At 39.6% G+C, this 18,387-nt stretch overlaps 1 protein-coding gene across 6 annotated transcripts in view; it reads left to right on the forward strand.

The window, feature by feature from the left end:
• The window catches only part of PRKG2 (protein kinase cGMP-dependent 2), a 103,355-nt gene extending 85,188 nt beyond the window's left edge, over window positions 1-18,167 (forward strand). For 5 of the 6 annotated variants that reach the window (XM_019466360.2, XM_019466333.2, XM_019466350.2 and 2 more), the window contains 4 exons: window positions 4,152-4,274; window positions 5,209-5,271; window positions 12,717-12,783; window positions 15,570-17,546. In XM_019466360.2, the coding sequence (XP_019321905.1) occupies window positions 4,152-4,274; window positions 5,209-5,271; window positions 12,717-12,783; window positions 15,570-15,665 (349 nt within the window). In that variant the 3' untranslated portion in view covers window positions 15,666-17,546. Of the gene's footprint in view, window positions 1-4,151; window positions 4,275-5,208; window positions 5,272-12,716; window positions 12,784-15,569; window positions 17,547-17,619 lie in introns of those variants that run through there. The other variant, XM_019466342.2, reaches the window with a different exon arrangement.
• Window positions 18,168-18,387: the final 220 nt, after the last annotated feature.

Raw genomic sequence — 18,387 nt, forward strand, 5'->3', positions numbered from 1 at the left:
ATGGCAAGGCCTCTTTTCATGGATAACATACTAAGGGTGTGAAGATTTTGGTAATCCTGTTTTAAGAATAAGAAAAGGAATTTCAGTTGTGGGCTGTTATTATTTCCTCTTGTATGTATTTTTTGTAGTTGAGAAAATAGTAATCATATTTCAATTAAATCTGTTAAAGAATGAAACTGCCTTTAGCCATGCTTTTCCATCTTCCCAATAAATCATTAACGAGAAAAGCTAAGAGAAAGGAAAATTACTGGATTTAAATTTTAATCTCCTTGTCATCTGCTTTCTAGAGGTGCTAATGAACAGACACCAGACACAGCAGGAGGTTTAGCAGTGAAAATTGAATTATCGTTCCTGGAGGGATTAAAGGGCTATGTTAATGAATCCAAGATCCCAAATATTCAACACACATGCACACGTACATATACGTGCACATGCATTTATACCCACACGTGCACACACACATATATAGGCTTTATGTAACATTACTTCACGTTGTGAAACACTTTGCAAGTTTACAAAGCACTTACATGTGTGTTATCTAGTTTTGCTTTCATAAATCTATGTGGAAGTTAAAGAAAGAATTTTTATTATTTTATAATTTAAAATTTTATTATGATTATTTTATGATTTAAATTTTATGGATTAGAAAGCCAGGACAGATGGCTGCCTGCTTAATATCAGGGATTTGATCCCAGATCTTCTAACCCTAAATGTGACATACTTTCCATTACATGCCCATGCCTTATACATATGTGTTTCTATTTTTTTAATGTCTATTTGTTTTTGAGAGAGAGGAGAGCATGTGCATGGGGTCGGGGGAGGGGCAGAGAGAGAGGGGGAGAGGATAGAGGATCTGAAGTGGGCTCTGTGCTGACAGCAACCAGTCTGATGCAGGGCTGGAACTCATGAACTGAATGGTGAGATCCTGACCTGAGCCGAAGTTGGACATTTAATGGACTGAGCCACCCAGGTGCCTCCATATGTGTTTTTAATGTAATGCATGGACATACACACAGGATTCAGTTCAGTTTTCTGCCTCTTTTTCAAACTGTTTCGATCATCCCTATAAACTTTTATAAACAAATGTTGTCAGTCTTATATTCAGGGAGGATTTGCATATGGAGTGACATAGGAAATACTGGAATGAGTCTGTTGACGGGGATTCACGTCTCTACACATACTTAACGAGTTTCATATGGGGCGTCTGGGTGGCTCAGTCAGTTGAGTGCCAGACTTCGGCTCAGGTCATGACCTCATGGGTTGTGGGTTCAAGCCCCACGTCGGGCTCTGTGCTGACAGCTCAGAGCCTGGAGCCTGTTTTAGATTCTGTGTCTCCCTCTCTGTCTGCCCCTTCTCGGCTCACACTCTCTCTCAAAAATAAATAAACGTTACGTTTATTTATTTTTGAGACAGAGAGAGACAGAGCATGAATGGGGGAGGGTCAGAGAGAGAGGGAGACACAGAATCTGAAACAGGCTCCAAGCTCTGAACTGTCAGCACAGAGCCTGACGCGGGACTCAAACTCACGGACCGCAAGATCATGACCTGAGCTGAAGTCAGACACTTAACCGACTGAGCCACCCAGGCGTCCCCCCCCAAAAAAATTTTTTTTTTAATTTTTTTTAACGTTTATTTATTTTTGAGACAGAGAGAGACAGAGCATGAACAGGGGATGGGCAGAGAGATAGGGAGACACAGAATCCGAAGCAGGCTCCAGGCTCTGAGCGGTCAGCACAGAGCCCGATGCGGGGCTTGAACTCACGGACTGTGAGATCATGACCTGAGCCGAAGTCGGATGCTTAACCGACCAAGCTACCCAGGCGCCCCCAAAAAAAATTTTTTTAAGAAGAGTTTCATAGGGGCACCTGGGTGGCTCAGTTGGTTGAGCATCCGACTTCAGCTGAGGTCATGGTCTCACAGTTTGTGGATTTGAGCCCCGAATCAGGCTCTGTACTGACAGCTCAGAGCCTGGACCCTGCTTTGGGTTCTGTGTCTCCTTCTCTCTCTGCCCCTCCCCCGCTCACACTTTTTCTCTCCCTCTCTCTCTCTCTGTCTCTCTCTCAAAAATAAACAAACATTAAAGAACAAGTTTCATAAAATCTTGAACTTTTACACTACAGATTCCAATGTTAGATTACCTGTGGGCTATAGTCACCTCAGTGTCCACATACATTAAGCACACAGATACAGAAGATTATATTATCTGTATTCATTTTCCAATTTTCATTGCTTAAGATTTTGAAGAAAAGAAGAGAAAATTGTCCAGACTGTCATTCAGAGAGAAAGTTTCTTAAAGTCTTGGGACACAAGGAATTCTGTCTCAAGAATTTGTTCCTCATCCCTGGGAAATGTACCAACTGCATTTCTAAGAGACACACGTGGTTCTTGTAGGTAACTAGAGAATATACATCTCAGTCTTTATCAGCTGGAATAAACGGCTGCAAGGAGTAGGGAAATCAAGGGAGCGAATAAGGAAGAGGGGAACCTCAATAACGTGGATTTGCTAAAGTGGCTTTGAGCTGTCAAAAAGAAGTTGAGAAATTATTTTTGTAAAGGTTTTCAGGGTAGGGCAAGAGAAATGTTCATTTTAAATGACCCGAACCCTAGAGTCAGAAGGTAAATGAAAATGAGAAAAGAACTGAAACAAACCAAAACACAACAGACACAACATAGCTGTAAATACATAAGTATTGAAAACACAGCGATACCTTTTGTTTCATCCCTCATTTTCTTTATAAGCAAAACACAGACTTCTGTTGCACACTTTGTGCACCAACCTAACTTCAGGTTTATTACTAAGAGTGGGAACTCTCAGCAGCAAAATTTCTCAAGCATGGCCAAGATATTGGCAGGCTAGTTCATGAAAGTCGTCTTTGCTTTTTCTGTTATCCAAATTCAATGGCCAATTCTCAATGCTTTCTTACTCACCTCAGGAACACTTTCCTTGAAATATTCTCTTCACGTGGCTTCTGGGACCTCCCTTTCTCTCATTTCTTTTCTCACACTGGTGGCTCTACCTCAGTCTTCATTGCTGGACCCTTATCCTCCAGCCCTCTCAGCATCAGGCCGCTTCAGTCCTTGATCCCTTTTCTGTCTACTCACTCCTCAGTTGGTATCATCAAGCCGGAAATATCATCTGATGATGCCCCAGAATCATACCTCCAGCTCTGACCTGTTTCCTGAATGCCAGACTCCTAAATTCAGCTGCCTGCTTAGCCTATTTGGACATCTACAACATAACTCTATTTGGATATTTCATAACCTGCTCTGTACCCCTGCACCCCCACCTCTGGCCCCCACTCCAGCTTTTCTTCTCTTGGTGAACGCTAGCTCCATTCCATAGGTCGAAACACTAGCATCATTCTTGAATCCTTTTTTTCTCCCGCACACCACACTCACCCCATTAGCAATTCCTGTTGGCTTTACCATCTAAATAGATCCAGAATCCAACCACATCTCACCACCTTCACTTCTGCCATCCTTAGTTCAGACTATTGGGCCTTACTTCCCCTACCACCAGCGCTGTCACGGGTCATTTTTGACACTTTTTTTTTTTAAAGCTTACTCTGACTGCTGTAAACTCCATCATCTGACTCAGAACGTATCCTGAGGCCCTTACCATCATCCACTAGCTTCACATGATACGGCCCCCATCTCTTCTACTCCCCACCTCCTTGCTTACTCATTCTGCCAGCAACCCTGCCCTCACTGTTCCCAGAACATCCCAGGTCCCGCCTAACTCACGGCCTTTGTACCTGTTACCCTGCAGTCTTTTGCCTGCAGATAACAAGTGTGGCTCATTCCTCCCTCTCTCCACTGATACCGCCGCTCAATTGTCAACTTACGAAAGAGGCTTTTCCTATCCACTGGGTCTAAGAAAATCACACCTCTCTCTGTCACTCTGTCTCCTCCTTTATTTTTCTTTTTAGTGACTATCATCACCACCTGACAAATTATCTCTTGTGTATGTGTGTAATTTGTTAAGTGATGTGAAACTAATGAAACTATTTTCCTGCATATATACATATACTTTTTATTCAATGTCAAAGGAGAAAGAATGGGGGAGGGTGGATGGGAGGAAAAGAAAAGAAACTCAGTTGTAAATGGATCTGAGACGTTGGTCCTAGTGTCATGTTTTGGCTTTTCTTCAGCCCTCCCTTTTCCGGGATTGACCAAATGATGACCTACAATTTGATTCTCAAAGGAATTGAAAAAATGGATTTTCCCAGAAAGATAACAAGAAGGCCTGAGGATTTGATTCGCAGGCTTTGCAGGTGAGAATGAAAATTAAAAGCCCTAGTTCCTGGGGAATGTGTGAAGTGTTCTCATTTCTGTTTCCATGCATTTTAAAATTAGGTATAGGTTTACTTTTTGTACTTTTCTATGTAGCTAAATCATATTTAAAGAAAGTCATTTTCTGTTTTGTACTGGGAATTTGAGTTTACTTCATGTTTCAGAATCATAGTACCTACTTCCAGTTTAAAAGAGATCCACATTTTTCAGCTCATCTTTGAGAACCGCCTTTATCTGTTAAAGGGCAAAATGAACCTTAGTTTAATAAAGGATTATCAACTTACCACCTTGTTATTTTGAGAGAAAATCAGTGGTGATGATGAAATGTTCCTAAAAGCCCTCTCAGCCTTCATTTTAAAAAACAGTACTTCCCTAGCCTTATTTTAAATTATTCTAAATTTCTGTTTACCCTTAAAAATAATTTATTGGAGAACAGAAGACTTCTGGACTTTGTGTTTTCACTTTATTTTGTCACTGTTTTCTTTTTTTTTCATATTTGAACTTTTTTTTATTTTAAATCATTACCATTGAGTAAATTTAGGATGTGAAACCTAACTGTGGGCTGCCGACAAATTTCTGCATGTTTCTAAGATTCCAGCTCAGATGTAAATGATTCTCGAAAGCTTTCTCTGGTTTCTTAGCAAAGTTGGTAAGATAGCATCCTCCTGTTCTTTTAAGCATTTATTCATAGCTCATTTAAAGCACTGGGGTACGTACGTCTATATACATACACACATGCCAGAAAAGGGCGTGTGATTTTCATCTCCCTTTACTCAGCTGCCTAGTCTGTGGATATTGTTGAATAATGAATGAACAAATATATATATAAAAAATGTTAAATTTTAATTTAAAATTCACTGAGGCATAATTACTATAAATTGCCTTTTCAAAAAACAATTTTTTTTTTTTTTTTAGGCAAAATCCAACGGAGAGACTTGGAAATCTGAAGAATGGAATCAATGACATTAAGAGACACAGGTACATAGCTAATTCTCTGCCAGAAAAAAAAAAAATTATAGAAAAAAAAAAATGAAGCTTCTCTCAGTAGGTTACAAGGGTCCCTTTAAGGATGCTCAGTTTTTCCTTTTTCGTGGTTTTCTTTTTAATTTGTGTTTTACTAGGTGCAGTTACAATAATCAGTCTCATTTCTTTACTGTTGGAAATTCACATCAAGAATGGATGAAGTTCTAAAACAAGTGACAAAATCACGTCTTTAAGTTATAGTGACTTAGCTTTTTATACACTGCTATTCTTATTTTTTTTCATATCAACTTGGATTCTATAGACGAGTTAATTTTTAATTTTGACTTTTGATTTATGAGTAAATTACAATATAATCTCTGTTGTCAATATTAAAGAGAAATCAACTGTTAAATAGTGTTTTTTTTTTTTAGTTTTAGTAATAATATCTATTTATTTTAAATATAATTTTCTTCTGACTAGCTCTCCAAATTTTGAAGCCTAGTGTTGTATTTTACTTTTGGGGTAAAGTGCGTTGATTTCCACAAAACCTCAAACAGTGTTTTAGCCTTATACAATAATCTAATATGCATCTCTTTGGCTCTGTGGATTTTTAAAGGTGGTCTTTAGAACCATTGGTAACTTGCATGAGTTATCCTCTTTGATGTGGTTGCATATGAGGAGTTAAAGCCTTTCAGATTTTTTTTTTTTTTTTTTTTTTTTAGAGAGAGAACGCAAGCAGGGGAGAGGGCAGAGGGAGACAGAGAGAGAGAGAGAGAGAGAGAGAGAGAGAGAGAATCTTAAGCAGACTCTGTGCTTAGCGTGGAGCCCCATTTGGGGCTCAATTCCATGACCCTGGGATCATGACCTGAACTGAAATCAAGAGTCAGACGCTCAACTGACTGAGCCACCCATGTGCCCCCAGATTTTTTTTTAAATTGATGCCTAGCTAAATCCTGCAGTCCTCAAGATGTTTTAATTTTCCTCATGATATACAGATATAAAATATCGCCTGTTGATAGTACTATTGATAAAAGAAAAACTAAATTTGAGAATTTCATCATTGAAAACATGTGAACTCGCTAAAGTGTTTTCTGTTCAGAAATGAAAACACCTCTCAGTATTTCATTCCTATCTGGATTTTTTTTTTTTTTTTTTTTTTTTTTTTTTTTTTTTTTTTGTACTGAAGCAGAGGCACATAAATGCAGCATGGAAATAAAGGGAGAGAAGCTTCTGAATAGAAACACTATTCATTTTGCTTTAACAGTAGTGGTGCAGCTTCAAAAAAAAAAAAAAATCCCCTGCTGCCAGCCCTGCTCCATCTATTCATGAACTTACTTGAAATAAAGCCATGTATTCAACATTGTAAATTCATATTGGGCCTTGCCTTAAGGGTGTGTTAGGAGGGAGGGAGGATGATACAGACTCCTCTGCGCATTTAGAGACATCAAAATGCTTTTGGTATTTTATTGTTCTTTGTGATCCTTTGGATTGCCCTCCGTGTCAAGCTCCTTATTTGTCTTAGATTCCAATTTATCTTTCTTTCTCCATGCTGTTATCACAATTTCTGTTCTCATTATAAAATGACACATAAGCCCGCTATTCATATTAGGCAAACAAGTGTCCTGTCAGTTAAAGTCATTCTTCCAATATTATTGTCCTCCTTTCTCTCATTAAAGAAGTGTCTTCAGTTTTGCTCTGGGATGGTTGGGTTAACAGGCTCTGGTTTTATCTTTTATTTCTTATTTACCTGAGGCTCATTTAAATGTGGCTGTCAAATTGTGATTGGATGCACATACAAATTGATACTAAAGGCTTTTCTCACGTCAGCGTGGTAATGAAGAATTTTGAATTTGCTTCCCTGTGGGGATTAATTTACCCACTCTTCTTAACAGGCAGGATGTTCTTTGCCGCATTAGGGTACAGTCAGAGTGCCGCACATGTGATAGAGGTCAGTAATGAGATGTACCAAATCTACACAGTGCCGTTCAGTGAGCCCCAGGAGCTCAAAGACATCATTTCATCTGATTTTTGTAGTGCTTCTTATGATACAAAGCTGAGGCAAGGGGGACCTGAAAAAGAGATCTCTCTCTGCCTTCAAGTAGGAGGGTTCTAAAACCTTCCACATGTCTCCAAGGCTTAGAGCTTCCCTACTCAGTATATTCTTGGACTTAAAAAGAATATCTTTCTGAAATTTGCCATCAGATTTTCCCACTCTTCTCTAAAGTAAAACATATGCTTTTTTCTTAGAGAACCATTCATTTTAAGTTTGTATTTAAAAACAATACAGTTTAACATGGCCTGTTGTTGGTTGTCCATTCTGAGTTAAGTCACCTGAACTAAAAATAATCAGAGTGCCTCCTTCCCCTATTTCTGAGCTAACTTATAAACTAGGCACCGATCACGTCTCCCAACACCTATCTGAAAAGAGGGATAATATATTTGTAGGGTGCAATTAAATCTTTCCTGCTATATGGGGGAATAATTTGTTTCAGGTGTCTTAATGTTACCCTTAATAGGTCTAGCCACAAAAATTACTTTCAAAGAATAGCTTCTACGAGGCTTCTAAAAATGAAGAAGCAATTTATGTGCCATTGCTGCTAATATTTTTTTGGTGAATATTTTTCCCACATGAATGCATGCTGGCACTGGCATTACTTAAAATGTGGTTGGTGTCAAAAGGCCAAGTGTTAAGTGAATGGCCACTCATGTTAAGTAAATATTGCCATAAGTCAAATTGTAACAAGTACTCAGCGAAAAATGTATAGGCTCTTTGATTCGGTAGAGTAACAGCAGTGATTTTTATTAATATTTATGGAGTAGCTTCTGGGTAGAGAGCACTGTAAAATATGTTAAAAGAAAGTGTGGCAATATCTGGTGGCAAAAGAAAAGAATCCACATAACTGTGCACCTAGAAATCCCTAAAAACGGAGCCTCAGTCTATGCAAAGAAGCTGATGGGTGGATCAAGGAGAGGACTTCTGTGGTTTTGTAGCAAGAACAGAGGAAGCCATACAGTTGGGGCTGCTGTCTGACTTTCACTCTTTGATTAGTGTCTCAACAGCTTTCAGTAAAATGGCCCTTTCGGTTAAGAATGGCATCTGAAATGGAATGTACCAGAGCCTTCCCTCTGTTTATAGTACTTTTTGTCTTGCTAAGCTTAGACTTGGAATGGGGAAGCCAGAGACTGAATGAAGACCAACTCCAGGGGTGGGAAGAGATTAGAAAAGATGGAAGAGCATAGGGAGCCTGGGTGGTTTAGTCAGTTAAACATCCCACTCTTGATTTTGGCTCAGGTCATGATCTCACCATTTGTGAGTTCTAGCCCCGTGTCAGGCTCTGTGCTGTCAGTGAAGCCTGCTTGGGATTCTCTGTCTCCCTCCGTCTCTGCTCCTCCCCAGTTCACATTCTCTCTCACTCAAAAATAAATAAATGAACATTAAAAAAAAAAAAAAAAGATGGAACAACATAACTTCTGGCATGGCTCACAGACAGGAGTGGGACAGCCTCCCAAAATCACCCAACCTTCAGCCTCACATCTCTACCAAGGCCCTGCCGCATCACGGCCCCCTGTGGTCATGCTCCACACAGCAGCCAGAATTATCCTTTGGAAGTGTGCTTAGATTCCGTCATTTCCTTAGAACTTTCTTTTTTTTCTTCTTCCTTTTTTAAATCTCTTTTTAAGTTTATTTATTCTGAGAGAGAGAGAGAGAGAGAGACAGAGAGAGAGAGAGAGAGACAGAGAGAGACACGAGCGGGGGAGTGACATAGAGTAAAGGAGCAAGAGAATCCCAAGCAGGGTTCTCACTGACAGTGTGATGTCACTGAGAGTGACTTTTTTCCTCTTCCTACTTCGATTTGACACATTTTGTTAAGTTTGCTTTTTTAATTTATTCTGAGAGAGAAAGCAAGTGGGGATCGGGAGCAGAGAGAGAGGTAGTGAGAGAATCCCAGGCAGGCTCTGTACTGTCGGTGCATGGGGCCTGATGCAGGGCCGAAACTCACAAACCGTGAGATCATGACCTGAGCCAAGATCAAGAGTCGGACGCTTCACTGACTGAGCCATCCAGGTGCCCCTTGCTTAGAACTTTCTAATGGCTTCCCATTAAGAATAAAATCCTGATTCCATACTATGTTCTACAAGACTTACGTGGCCTGGCCTCTGGCCAGTTCTCAGATACCTTATTTTTTGTTCTAGTTTCCTCTCCATTCACCACCCCTCAGCTCATTTCCATCACTTTCTTTCATTTAGGGCCTTGCCACGAGTTTTCCCATGGATCTCCCCTCTCTTCATTCCAGCCGGTCCTAACATCCTATCTCAGTTACCCGCCACCACGTTATTCCCTTTTATCTTCTTAGTCCTTACTAGTATCTGAAATTAAGTATTAGTATTGTTTATTTGTTTTGTTTATTCCCTTGTAAACTCCTACAAAAATATAAATATCCTAAAAACAGGACCTTTGTTTGTTTGTTTGTTTGTTTTTGATGCCTGGGACCAAACTGATTTTCCATAAATTGTGCTTGCGAGCTTTTCAATAGAAAAGATCAGTGGGTATAGAAGAGTATTATTACATGTTCCTTATAAGATTCCGAGAGACAGAATACATTATTTACATCCAAGAGAAGCAAGGCCTCCTTACTTCTACTGTTGCATTTCCAACCCACCAAGTTTGATATGTGTCCTAAAGACCAGATCATTACATTTATTTATTTATTTATTTATTTATTTATTTATTTATTTTCTTCTTTTTTTTTATGTTTTTATTTACTTTTGAGAGAGAGAGAGATTGGGAGAGAGCAAAAGCAGGGGAGGGGAAGAGTGAGAGGGAGGCAGAGGATCTGGAGAGGGAGGCTGACAGCACAGAGCTTAATGCAGGGCTCAAACTCATGAACCATGAGATCATGACCTGAGCCAAAGTTGTACACTTAACTGACTGAGCCACCCAGGCACCCCCAGATAATTTTATTTTTAGATTAATGATGTGGAAGCAATAAATAAAAAGAAACTTCATCTGGCTATCAGCTTAACCTCATTACAGATTATTGTAAAATACCTTTTTATCTTGGAGCTTTTTGTATACAAATCACCAAGAGCACCACCAAGGTGGAATGATATTCTAAGACATGATAGGAAGAGGTTATGCATAAGTGTCTTCTCTTGAAGAGTCATTCAGTCATTCAACAAACATTTACTGAGCCTGGTTTGATGACTAGTCTTGCTCCTAGTGTCAGGGACACAGAAGGAAAGCAAACAGATGAAAATTCTTGTCCTCATGGAGCTAGCATTCTAGCGGGGAAGATAGGATGAACAGGATAGCCAAGTAAAGTATATGGCAGATACATCAAATAGCAGAGAACTAAAGCAGGAAGGAGGATAGGAAGTGGGGTGGGGGGGTATGGAGGTGAGATGTTACATTGGATGGTCAAAGAAGACCTCACTAAGAAAGTGATCTTTGAGAAAAGACCTGACAGTGTTGAGGGAACAAACCACATGCAGATCTGGGGAAAGAACCATCTAGCTTTGAGTGCAAAGGTCTGCAAGTGGGAGCATCTCTGCCTTGTTGGAAGAATGAGGAAGAAGAGAGGAAGGAAAGTAGGACGGTGGTGAGGTGGGGTATGGGGTGGTGGTGGAAAGGGTGGTGTGCAAGGCCTTAGGGGTTACAGTGAAGTCTTGGCCTTTCACACTGAGCAAAATGGGAAGCATTGGAGAGGGGGGGGTTGAACAAAGGTCTGACGTGATGTGACTTATGTTTTAAATGATCACACTTGCTGCTCAGTGATTTCCTGTGGACAAAAGCAGGAAGACCTCTTGGGAAGTTATTGCAATAACACAGGTGAGGAATAGTAATGGCTTGGCCCATGCTGGTAGAGTGAAGGTGATGAGAATTTTTCACATTCTGAATTCAGATAGATTTTGAAGGTAACACTGACAAGATTTGCATTTGGACTGAGGTAGAGATGAGAGAAAGGATAAGTCCAAGGTCTTTGGTTGGAGCAACTGGAAGAGTTGAGGCCAGCTCGTTGGGGGAACATTTGGACCTCCAGTGTGGGCCTGCTAGATGCTAGATGCAGGTTAGACACCTACTTAGGAGATGGGGAATAGCAGCTGTAGCTATTAGCCTGGGAAGCAATGGAGAGCTCTTGATTGGAAATAGAAATGGTTAACCAGTGTATAAATGCTGTCCAAAGCTATAAGACTGAATGAGTTTACCCAGGAAACGAGGGTAGTTGAAAAAAGAAGGTTCAAGGACTGAGCCCTGGAGCACACCGATTTCCTTTGGAAAGAGCAGTGGGAAAGGAGGGACAGCACCCAAAAAGGTAGGAGAATAACATGTCTTGGAAGCCAAGTGAAAACAGTATTTCAGGAAGCCTGAGTGATGAACCATGGCGAATGCTCATAGGTTAAGTAAGACAAAAACTGAGAATTGAAGAGTTCACAGGAGTGAAGGGGGTGAATGCTGATTGCATTCAGGAGAAATACAGGTGCAGTCAGGAGAAAATTGGTAAGTAGAGGGATTAGATCATTCTTCCAAGGAGTTTTCCTGTGGTCGGGGGAGAAAAATAAAGTGAAAGTTGGATGGGCACTCAGGTCAAGGGAGGGCATTTTGGGGATGCCTGGGTGGCTCAGTTGGTTAAGCGTCTGACTCTTGATATTGGCTCAGGTCATTATTTCAGGATTCGTGAGTTTGAGCCCCACGTTGCGCTCTATGCTGACAGTGTAGAGCCTGTTTGGGACTCTCTCTCTCTCTCTCTCTCTCTCTGTCTCTCTCTCTGCCCCTCCTGTGCTCTCTCTGTCTCTCTCTGTCTCTCTGTCTCAAAATAAATAAATAAAATTTAAAAACAAAGGGAAGGTGTTTTTGTTGTTGGGAGAAATAAAATGCCCCCATACTGATGGGAACGATCTAGCAGGTAGACATTAAAGATTCAAGAGAGAGGACAACGGCAGATACATGCTTCTGAATAGAGACGTCTCCAGGATCAAGTACCCGGTGGAGGAGCTGAGCTGAGCTTACCGAGTTAACCCTGGTGCACCAGGGATGCAAGCACGCAGATGTGGACAGGCAGGCAGTTATGCTGGTAGGGGATTGTGGCAACTCAGTTTTTTTCAGTGAAACAGGAAGCCAGGTCACCATTTGGGAGTGAGGATGGAGGTGGGGAAGGTTTCTGGAAGTTTGAGGAGGGAGGGCCAAGTATGAATTATGAGTCTAGGGGAGTGTGACAATGGGTGGGACAACAGGGAAATCTAGACCAGTTGCTGGGCAGCATTAACTGCCCCCTTGAGGTTAGTGGGCATGGATTTAATGTGACAGCAGACTACCAGACAGACATGCATTTTTCCACCGGCCACTTGCAGCTGCACTGTCGTGGGTGGGGCGAGGGCAACAGAATGGACTGACAGACACCTTGATGTGTTAAGAGTTGATCTGGCGAGTAATATTCCTCTGTACTGTTTTTACTTCTCAGGTGGTTAAATGGTTTTAATTGGGAGGGACTGAAAGCGCGGAACCTTCCATCACCTTTACAAAGAGAGGTATGGTATCTACTCTACTCCATTTGTCCTAGTTTCTGTTTTTATAAGCAGAATAGGGGTGTCTTCGTGTGTGCCACAGTTTAGATTTTTTAATCGGTTTTTAAAAGTCAGTGAAAATGTCACAGCAGTTGTGATTATAGGGACTAAGTAGTAGCATTTCTTATTTGATGGCGATTAGCTCAATTCTCAGGAACCAGTTACATATAAATCTAAGTCCCCATGTCGTTGGTGTTGGTCAGACTGACAAAAGGCTCTAGAAGTATATAATATGAATCATACGTATTATTTAAAATTTTCTAGTTAGCCATAGGAAAACGAAATGGGTGAAATTAATTTTAATCACTACAGCATATTAAAAACTTGCAGTTTTGATGTGTCATCAATATAAAAGTTTAATGAGATGTCACGTTCATTTTTCCATACTGTTTTTGAAATCCCAAGTGGATTTCACAGTTACAGCAATCTCACTTTGAACTAGCCACCTTCCACGTGCTCAGTCACCACCTGTGGCTGGTTGGACAGCCCAGCTCTAGAGAAAGCAGATCATCTGCTAACTTGCAAGGGGAAGAATGACTCAGGAATGATCTAGGTCAACACCCTACAGGCTCTATGCGGTGTTCTCGTTACTAGAATTTTAAAGATCTGTGACTCCCTCGTACATTTTTAGATTGACATCTCAGTGTTTTCATCACATGCTTAAATTATTGTGAAGGATGTGATTTCTAGTTTGTTGTAAATATTGACATTTTGAAGTAAAACATTCCTCCTTTAAATATATGCAATGTGATCTAAATACCAGTGAGATTTGATGCCCATCAGCCACTTAAAAAATACAGACAGCGGGGCGCCTGGGTGGCTCAGTGGGTTAAACATCTGACTCTTGATTTTGGCTCAGGTCATGATCTCATGGTTCCTGAGATGGAGCCCCGCCTTGGGCTCTGCGCTGACAGCTCAGAACTGGCTTGGGATTCTCTATTTCTGCCCCTCTCCCCCCCACCCCACCTTATGCTCTTTCTCTCTCTCTCTCTGTCTCTGTCTCTGTCTCTCGAAGTAAAAAAATGTACTTAAAAAATAAAAAATACTGACAGCAATATTACATAATTCTTTTTTCTCCCTGAATTTATATTTTTATATTCCCATCTTATTTTCCCTAAAAAAAATTATTTATGTAAAAGTATTCCTATGCTTGCCAGTATTTGAGTATTCTTTAAATGCCTTTGAACTATAGTTTTCTAAATTTTAAAATCCCTGTGAAAAAACAGAAATTTCTGTGACAACATAAATATTTCTTGTGGATTCAGTTATAATTACATTTTTATAGCATTGAGTATCAATCAACAGAAATATGTTATAAAATTTTAAAGTAAGTATTTAACAAATATTTCCTGAAAAGAGAGAAATGTCACTTATTAAAAAAAATGGGATCAGGGGGTGCCTGCATGGCTCAGTAGGTTGAGCGTCCAACTCTTGATTTTGCCCGAGTCATGGGATCGGGCTCACTGGGCTCAAGATTCTCTCTCTCTCTCTCTGCCCCTCTCTCCCACTCATGCTGTGTCTCTCTCTCTGAAATTAAATAATAATAATAAAAATAACAATAATAATAAAAGAATGGGAATGGGTTCAGGGTCCACATCAATTCTATTTCTTTTTAAAATTATATTGGGTGGCTCAGTTGGTTAAACGTCTGACTTTGGCTCAGGTCATGATCTCACTGCTCATGAGTTCAAGCCCCGCATGGGGTTCTGTGCTGACAGCTCAGAGCCTGGAGCCTGTTTTGGATTCTGTGTCTCCCTGTCTGTCTGCCCGTCCCCTGCTTGTGCTCTCTCTCTCTATTTATCTCTTTCTCAAAAATAAATAAATACAAAAAATATTTAAAATTATATGGATATAAATGCTAAGAGCTGTGTTCACATAGATAAGTAGGAATGGAAGGTTTTATATTAGCAGTGTTGCTTTGAATACCTTATGAGTGATCTCCAACATCCTCTAAAAACACATTATGACCTTCCATAAGTAGTATTAGTACTGATTTATCAGCTGAGAGTCCAGTTGTGTACTTTTAAATTTTGTTTGCAAGCAAATAATTGAAAACCATCTGATTTGCAAAATAGTTTAATTCCAGAATCATTTCACTCTTTGAACAGGGTCAGTCATATTTTAAATTGGCCCTTTGGCATTCTGGAAACTTTATATGGGTCAATTAACCATATAAAAATCCACTTTTATAAAGTGGAAAAAGTATTTAAAAGTGGCAAATTTTGATTTTTTAAAAATATTTGCTGTTAAAATGTTTTTCAATCTGAAAAAAAAAAAGATATAATTTCTACCACTTTTTCCTTTGGATGTACCTCCTCAGGCCAGGAAGCTTCTATTGAATGTAATGCAGTGACCAGATCCATTGAGGCTCAAAAATGATAATTGGTAGGGGCTCCTGGGTGGCTCAGTTGGGTGAGCGTCCAACTTCGGCTCAGGTCACAATCTCGCGGTTCATGGGTTTGAGCCCCGCATCGGGCTCTGTGCTGACAGCTCAGAGCCTGGAGCCTGCTTTGGATTCTGTGTCTCCTTCTCTCTCTGCGCCTCCCCCACTTGTGCTCTGTCTCTCTCTATCAAAAATAAATAAATGTAAAAAAAATTTTTTAATGATAAATGGTCATCTTTTCCTTACATGTAACTTACCAGTGGTTGCAATATAAAATCGTTGTTCAAATATAGGAAGCATTACCTGTATATAATAGCTTGCTCAGTCAACGTTCTCCTCACCTTTGGTTTAATTCTTCCTCTATTAGCTCAGTGGACCCACAGACCACAGCTACTTTGACAAGTATCCCCCTGAAAAGGGTGTGCCTCCAGATGAACTGTCAGGCTGGGATAAAGACTTCTGACAGAAGAAAAGATGATTACTGCCGATACATACAGAAGAAGAGTGTAAGGACCAATAACCCAGTAGTGACCATTTCTCTCTTTGGAGTATTATCATATCTTTTGGAAGACCATTAGGGAAGAGGAATCCCTGGCCATGAGCTGGGTGGACGATGTGGCTATGAAGGTGGTTCTGAATTATAATGTCTCATTTAGATGCTGTGAATTATTCATGTATTCTATTCTTCGCTTTTCTCAAATGCTGAAGGCTATCCTATTCCCCTCTCCACAGTCTGAACCAGTTGTGCTGATGGGGCACCATTTTCTCTGCAATCTGTTGCTCCATCCCAATCATACTTGTCTCCTTTGAATCCTAATAAGGTTTAAAAAGTGTCTTGCCTTTGAGCAACTAAGTCACGCAAATGGAAGGAAGAACAGGGGTGAGCTTTAGAAGGCTTCCCCTGTGACAGCAATTCCATGTAAGCATTACGGCATCTCAAAGTCGTGGTTTGCAGAAATCTTTGTAGTCCATACAAGCTCTTGATTTTCACCTGCATTCCACCTAAAAACATGTTAACATGTTTCTGGTGCTGGTCTGGGAAAGGCAAGTTTAAGTATTAGTGGTACCACTTCCTAACATAAATGAGTTAATTCATCCAGCCAGTAATTATATTCCATTGGGGAACTTGGAAAAAATAAAGCAAAAAATATTTTTCATTCTCCTGTGACCAGCTGTGATACCTCAGAGGCTTTTCAAAAGCCTTGTTAAAAGTAGTTATAATGTGTGATCAGGTGATGGGCCTTTGGAAAGGTTTTATCTTATATGCTAAATATTTTCCCAATCAAAGTAGAAAACGCACAGGCACAAAATCGTGAAGGCTTTTTCTTCTCGTTAAATATGGAGGAGAATAATTTCTAATGGGTCAGGTTGCTGACTCTGAAACCCTGAGATATTTTGGCCAGTTCTATGAATGTTGCTGTTAATCAATCAAGAGTATAGAATAACCACAGTTAATTTTTAATGAAAGTCCCATTGACTAATGTTGATGCACTGTAATCACTGTTGCATCAATAACTTTTTAAGGAGATTTGAGTCATGGATGTGTTTATAATTTTAGATTTTTGAGGTAGGCAAGCACCTCGGGAAGTCATAGGACTTAAGCAAAAGGGACATCCAGGATGTGCCCTTCTGTCTTCTCACAACCTTCCAGATGATGAATAGACTAGTTTTAATGGCATTGGATGCCAGTGCCTAAGAAGTTTACTAGAGAATGTTTTTATGTATCGACCAAAATCCTACCAAATGGATGGGAAGCAGACTTTCTCTGTATCTTTTTGATCTGGCAGAGTAAAAATAACATCTAAGTTCCTGCATTATTCAAGCTTCTGGTTATATTTTCACATGCTAATGTTCTATGGGAAAAGCAACCTCTACCCACTCTCCACCCATATTTTCAGCATTCAGAAAGAGTCAGCTATATGCTTCCTGAAAAGTCAAACCAGTTAAGTGAGGCCCAACCCAAGAAGGTGCATCCTTAACAAACTGAATTTCCACATTTAGAGAATCCTTTTGCTGAACCAAAGAATTTTTGTTTCCTGGAGTAGTATTTTTAAAGATTATGTATTGTACATAGACAAAGCATTTTTAATAGGATCAACATAACCTGCTTAATGAATTTCTAAGATTTTTAAGAGATTTTTATTTGCATTTGGTTTGTAAGCATTGTATGTTTTTCATGTATATATTTTTAAATTGCCCACCTATAAATGTAGAAAATTTATGCATTGGATGGATATTAGAATTATATAGTTATAATAATAATTAATATTCTCAAAGGAGATCAATAGTTGTAATTCAAAAAAGACTTACATACATACAATAAAAACCAACTGAGAGTACTACAGTTTTATTTTGCCTGTGATTGGCCATATCAGTATACAATCTCCACATTTGATTTTATTTTGTTTCCTTTACAGTACTTTATAAAGACGAAGAAATGAACCATCATATAATCCCAATAATTCCACTGTTTCCTAGCTGGGTGACCTTGGGAAACTGAGTTCACTACTTTGAGTAGAGCACTAGCTTTCTCACCTGTAGAAGAAGGCATGGTAAAGTGGTACCTACTTTAGAGGCCTGTTTCAGGCCTTAACAAAGACACCCAAAGAGTCCTTTGCTGATATCTGTGAAATAATCAATGCTGCATAGGTGGGAGCTACTGTTACCGTCTCTGTTAGAATCAAAGGGGACTTAATAACCATTTAGTCTTGACCCTATGTATCATTGATAATCTGTATGTACAGTTGTTCCAATTAAAATCAGTATTTATCTTCTTCTTTTAAATCATGAAGTAAAGATGAAAAATTAATCCTCACCAAAATGAAGTGCTTTATTAACAGCTCACCTACATTTCTAAACTCTAATTTTTTATGAATTAAGGACATATATGTGTATATATATTCTTAGAAAATACAGCCCATCGTATTCCTGATCATTAAATCATTCTTATTCTCTCTTTTCCAAATGCAAGGTTAAGTTTTCATTCTTGAGGCTCTTCTCTTTGGGGCCAACTTTTCACAAGTGTAGTTTCTGAATATTTTCTCTAAATGTGAAAATGTCTGGAGGGAGAAGAATATAATGATGAAAAGTAAGAGTTTTGAAGTTAAAAAGATCTGGGTTTGAATTCTAGCTCTGCCCAGATTTGTGTGAACAGTAAACCATATCTTTATTCATCTGTAACTCAG

This window comes from Panthera pardus, unplaced genomic scaffold (assembly GCF_024362965.1).
Source record: "Panthera pardus isolate Hobbes unplaced genomic scaffold, ASM2436296v1 HiC_scaffold_13, whole genome shotgun sequence".
In the NCBI taxonomy this organism is placed as follows: domain Eukaryota; kingdom Metazoa; phylum Chordata; class Mammalia; order Carnivora; family Felidae; genus Panthera; species Panthera pardus.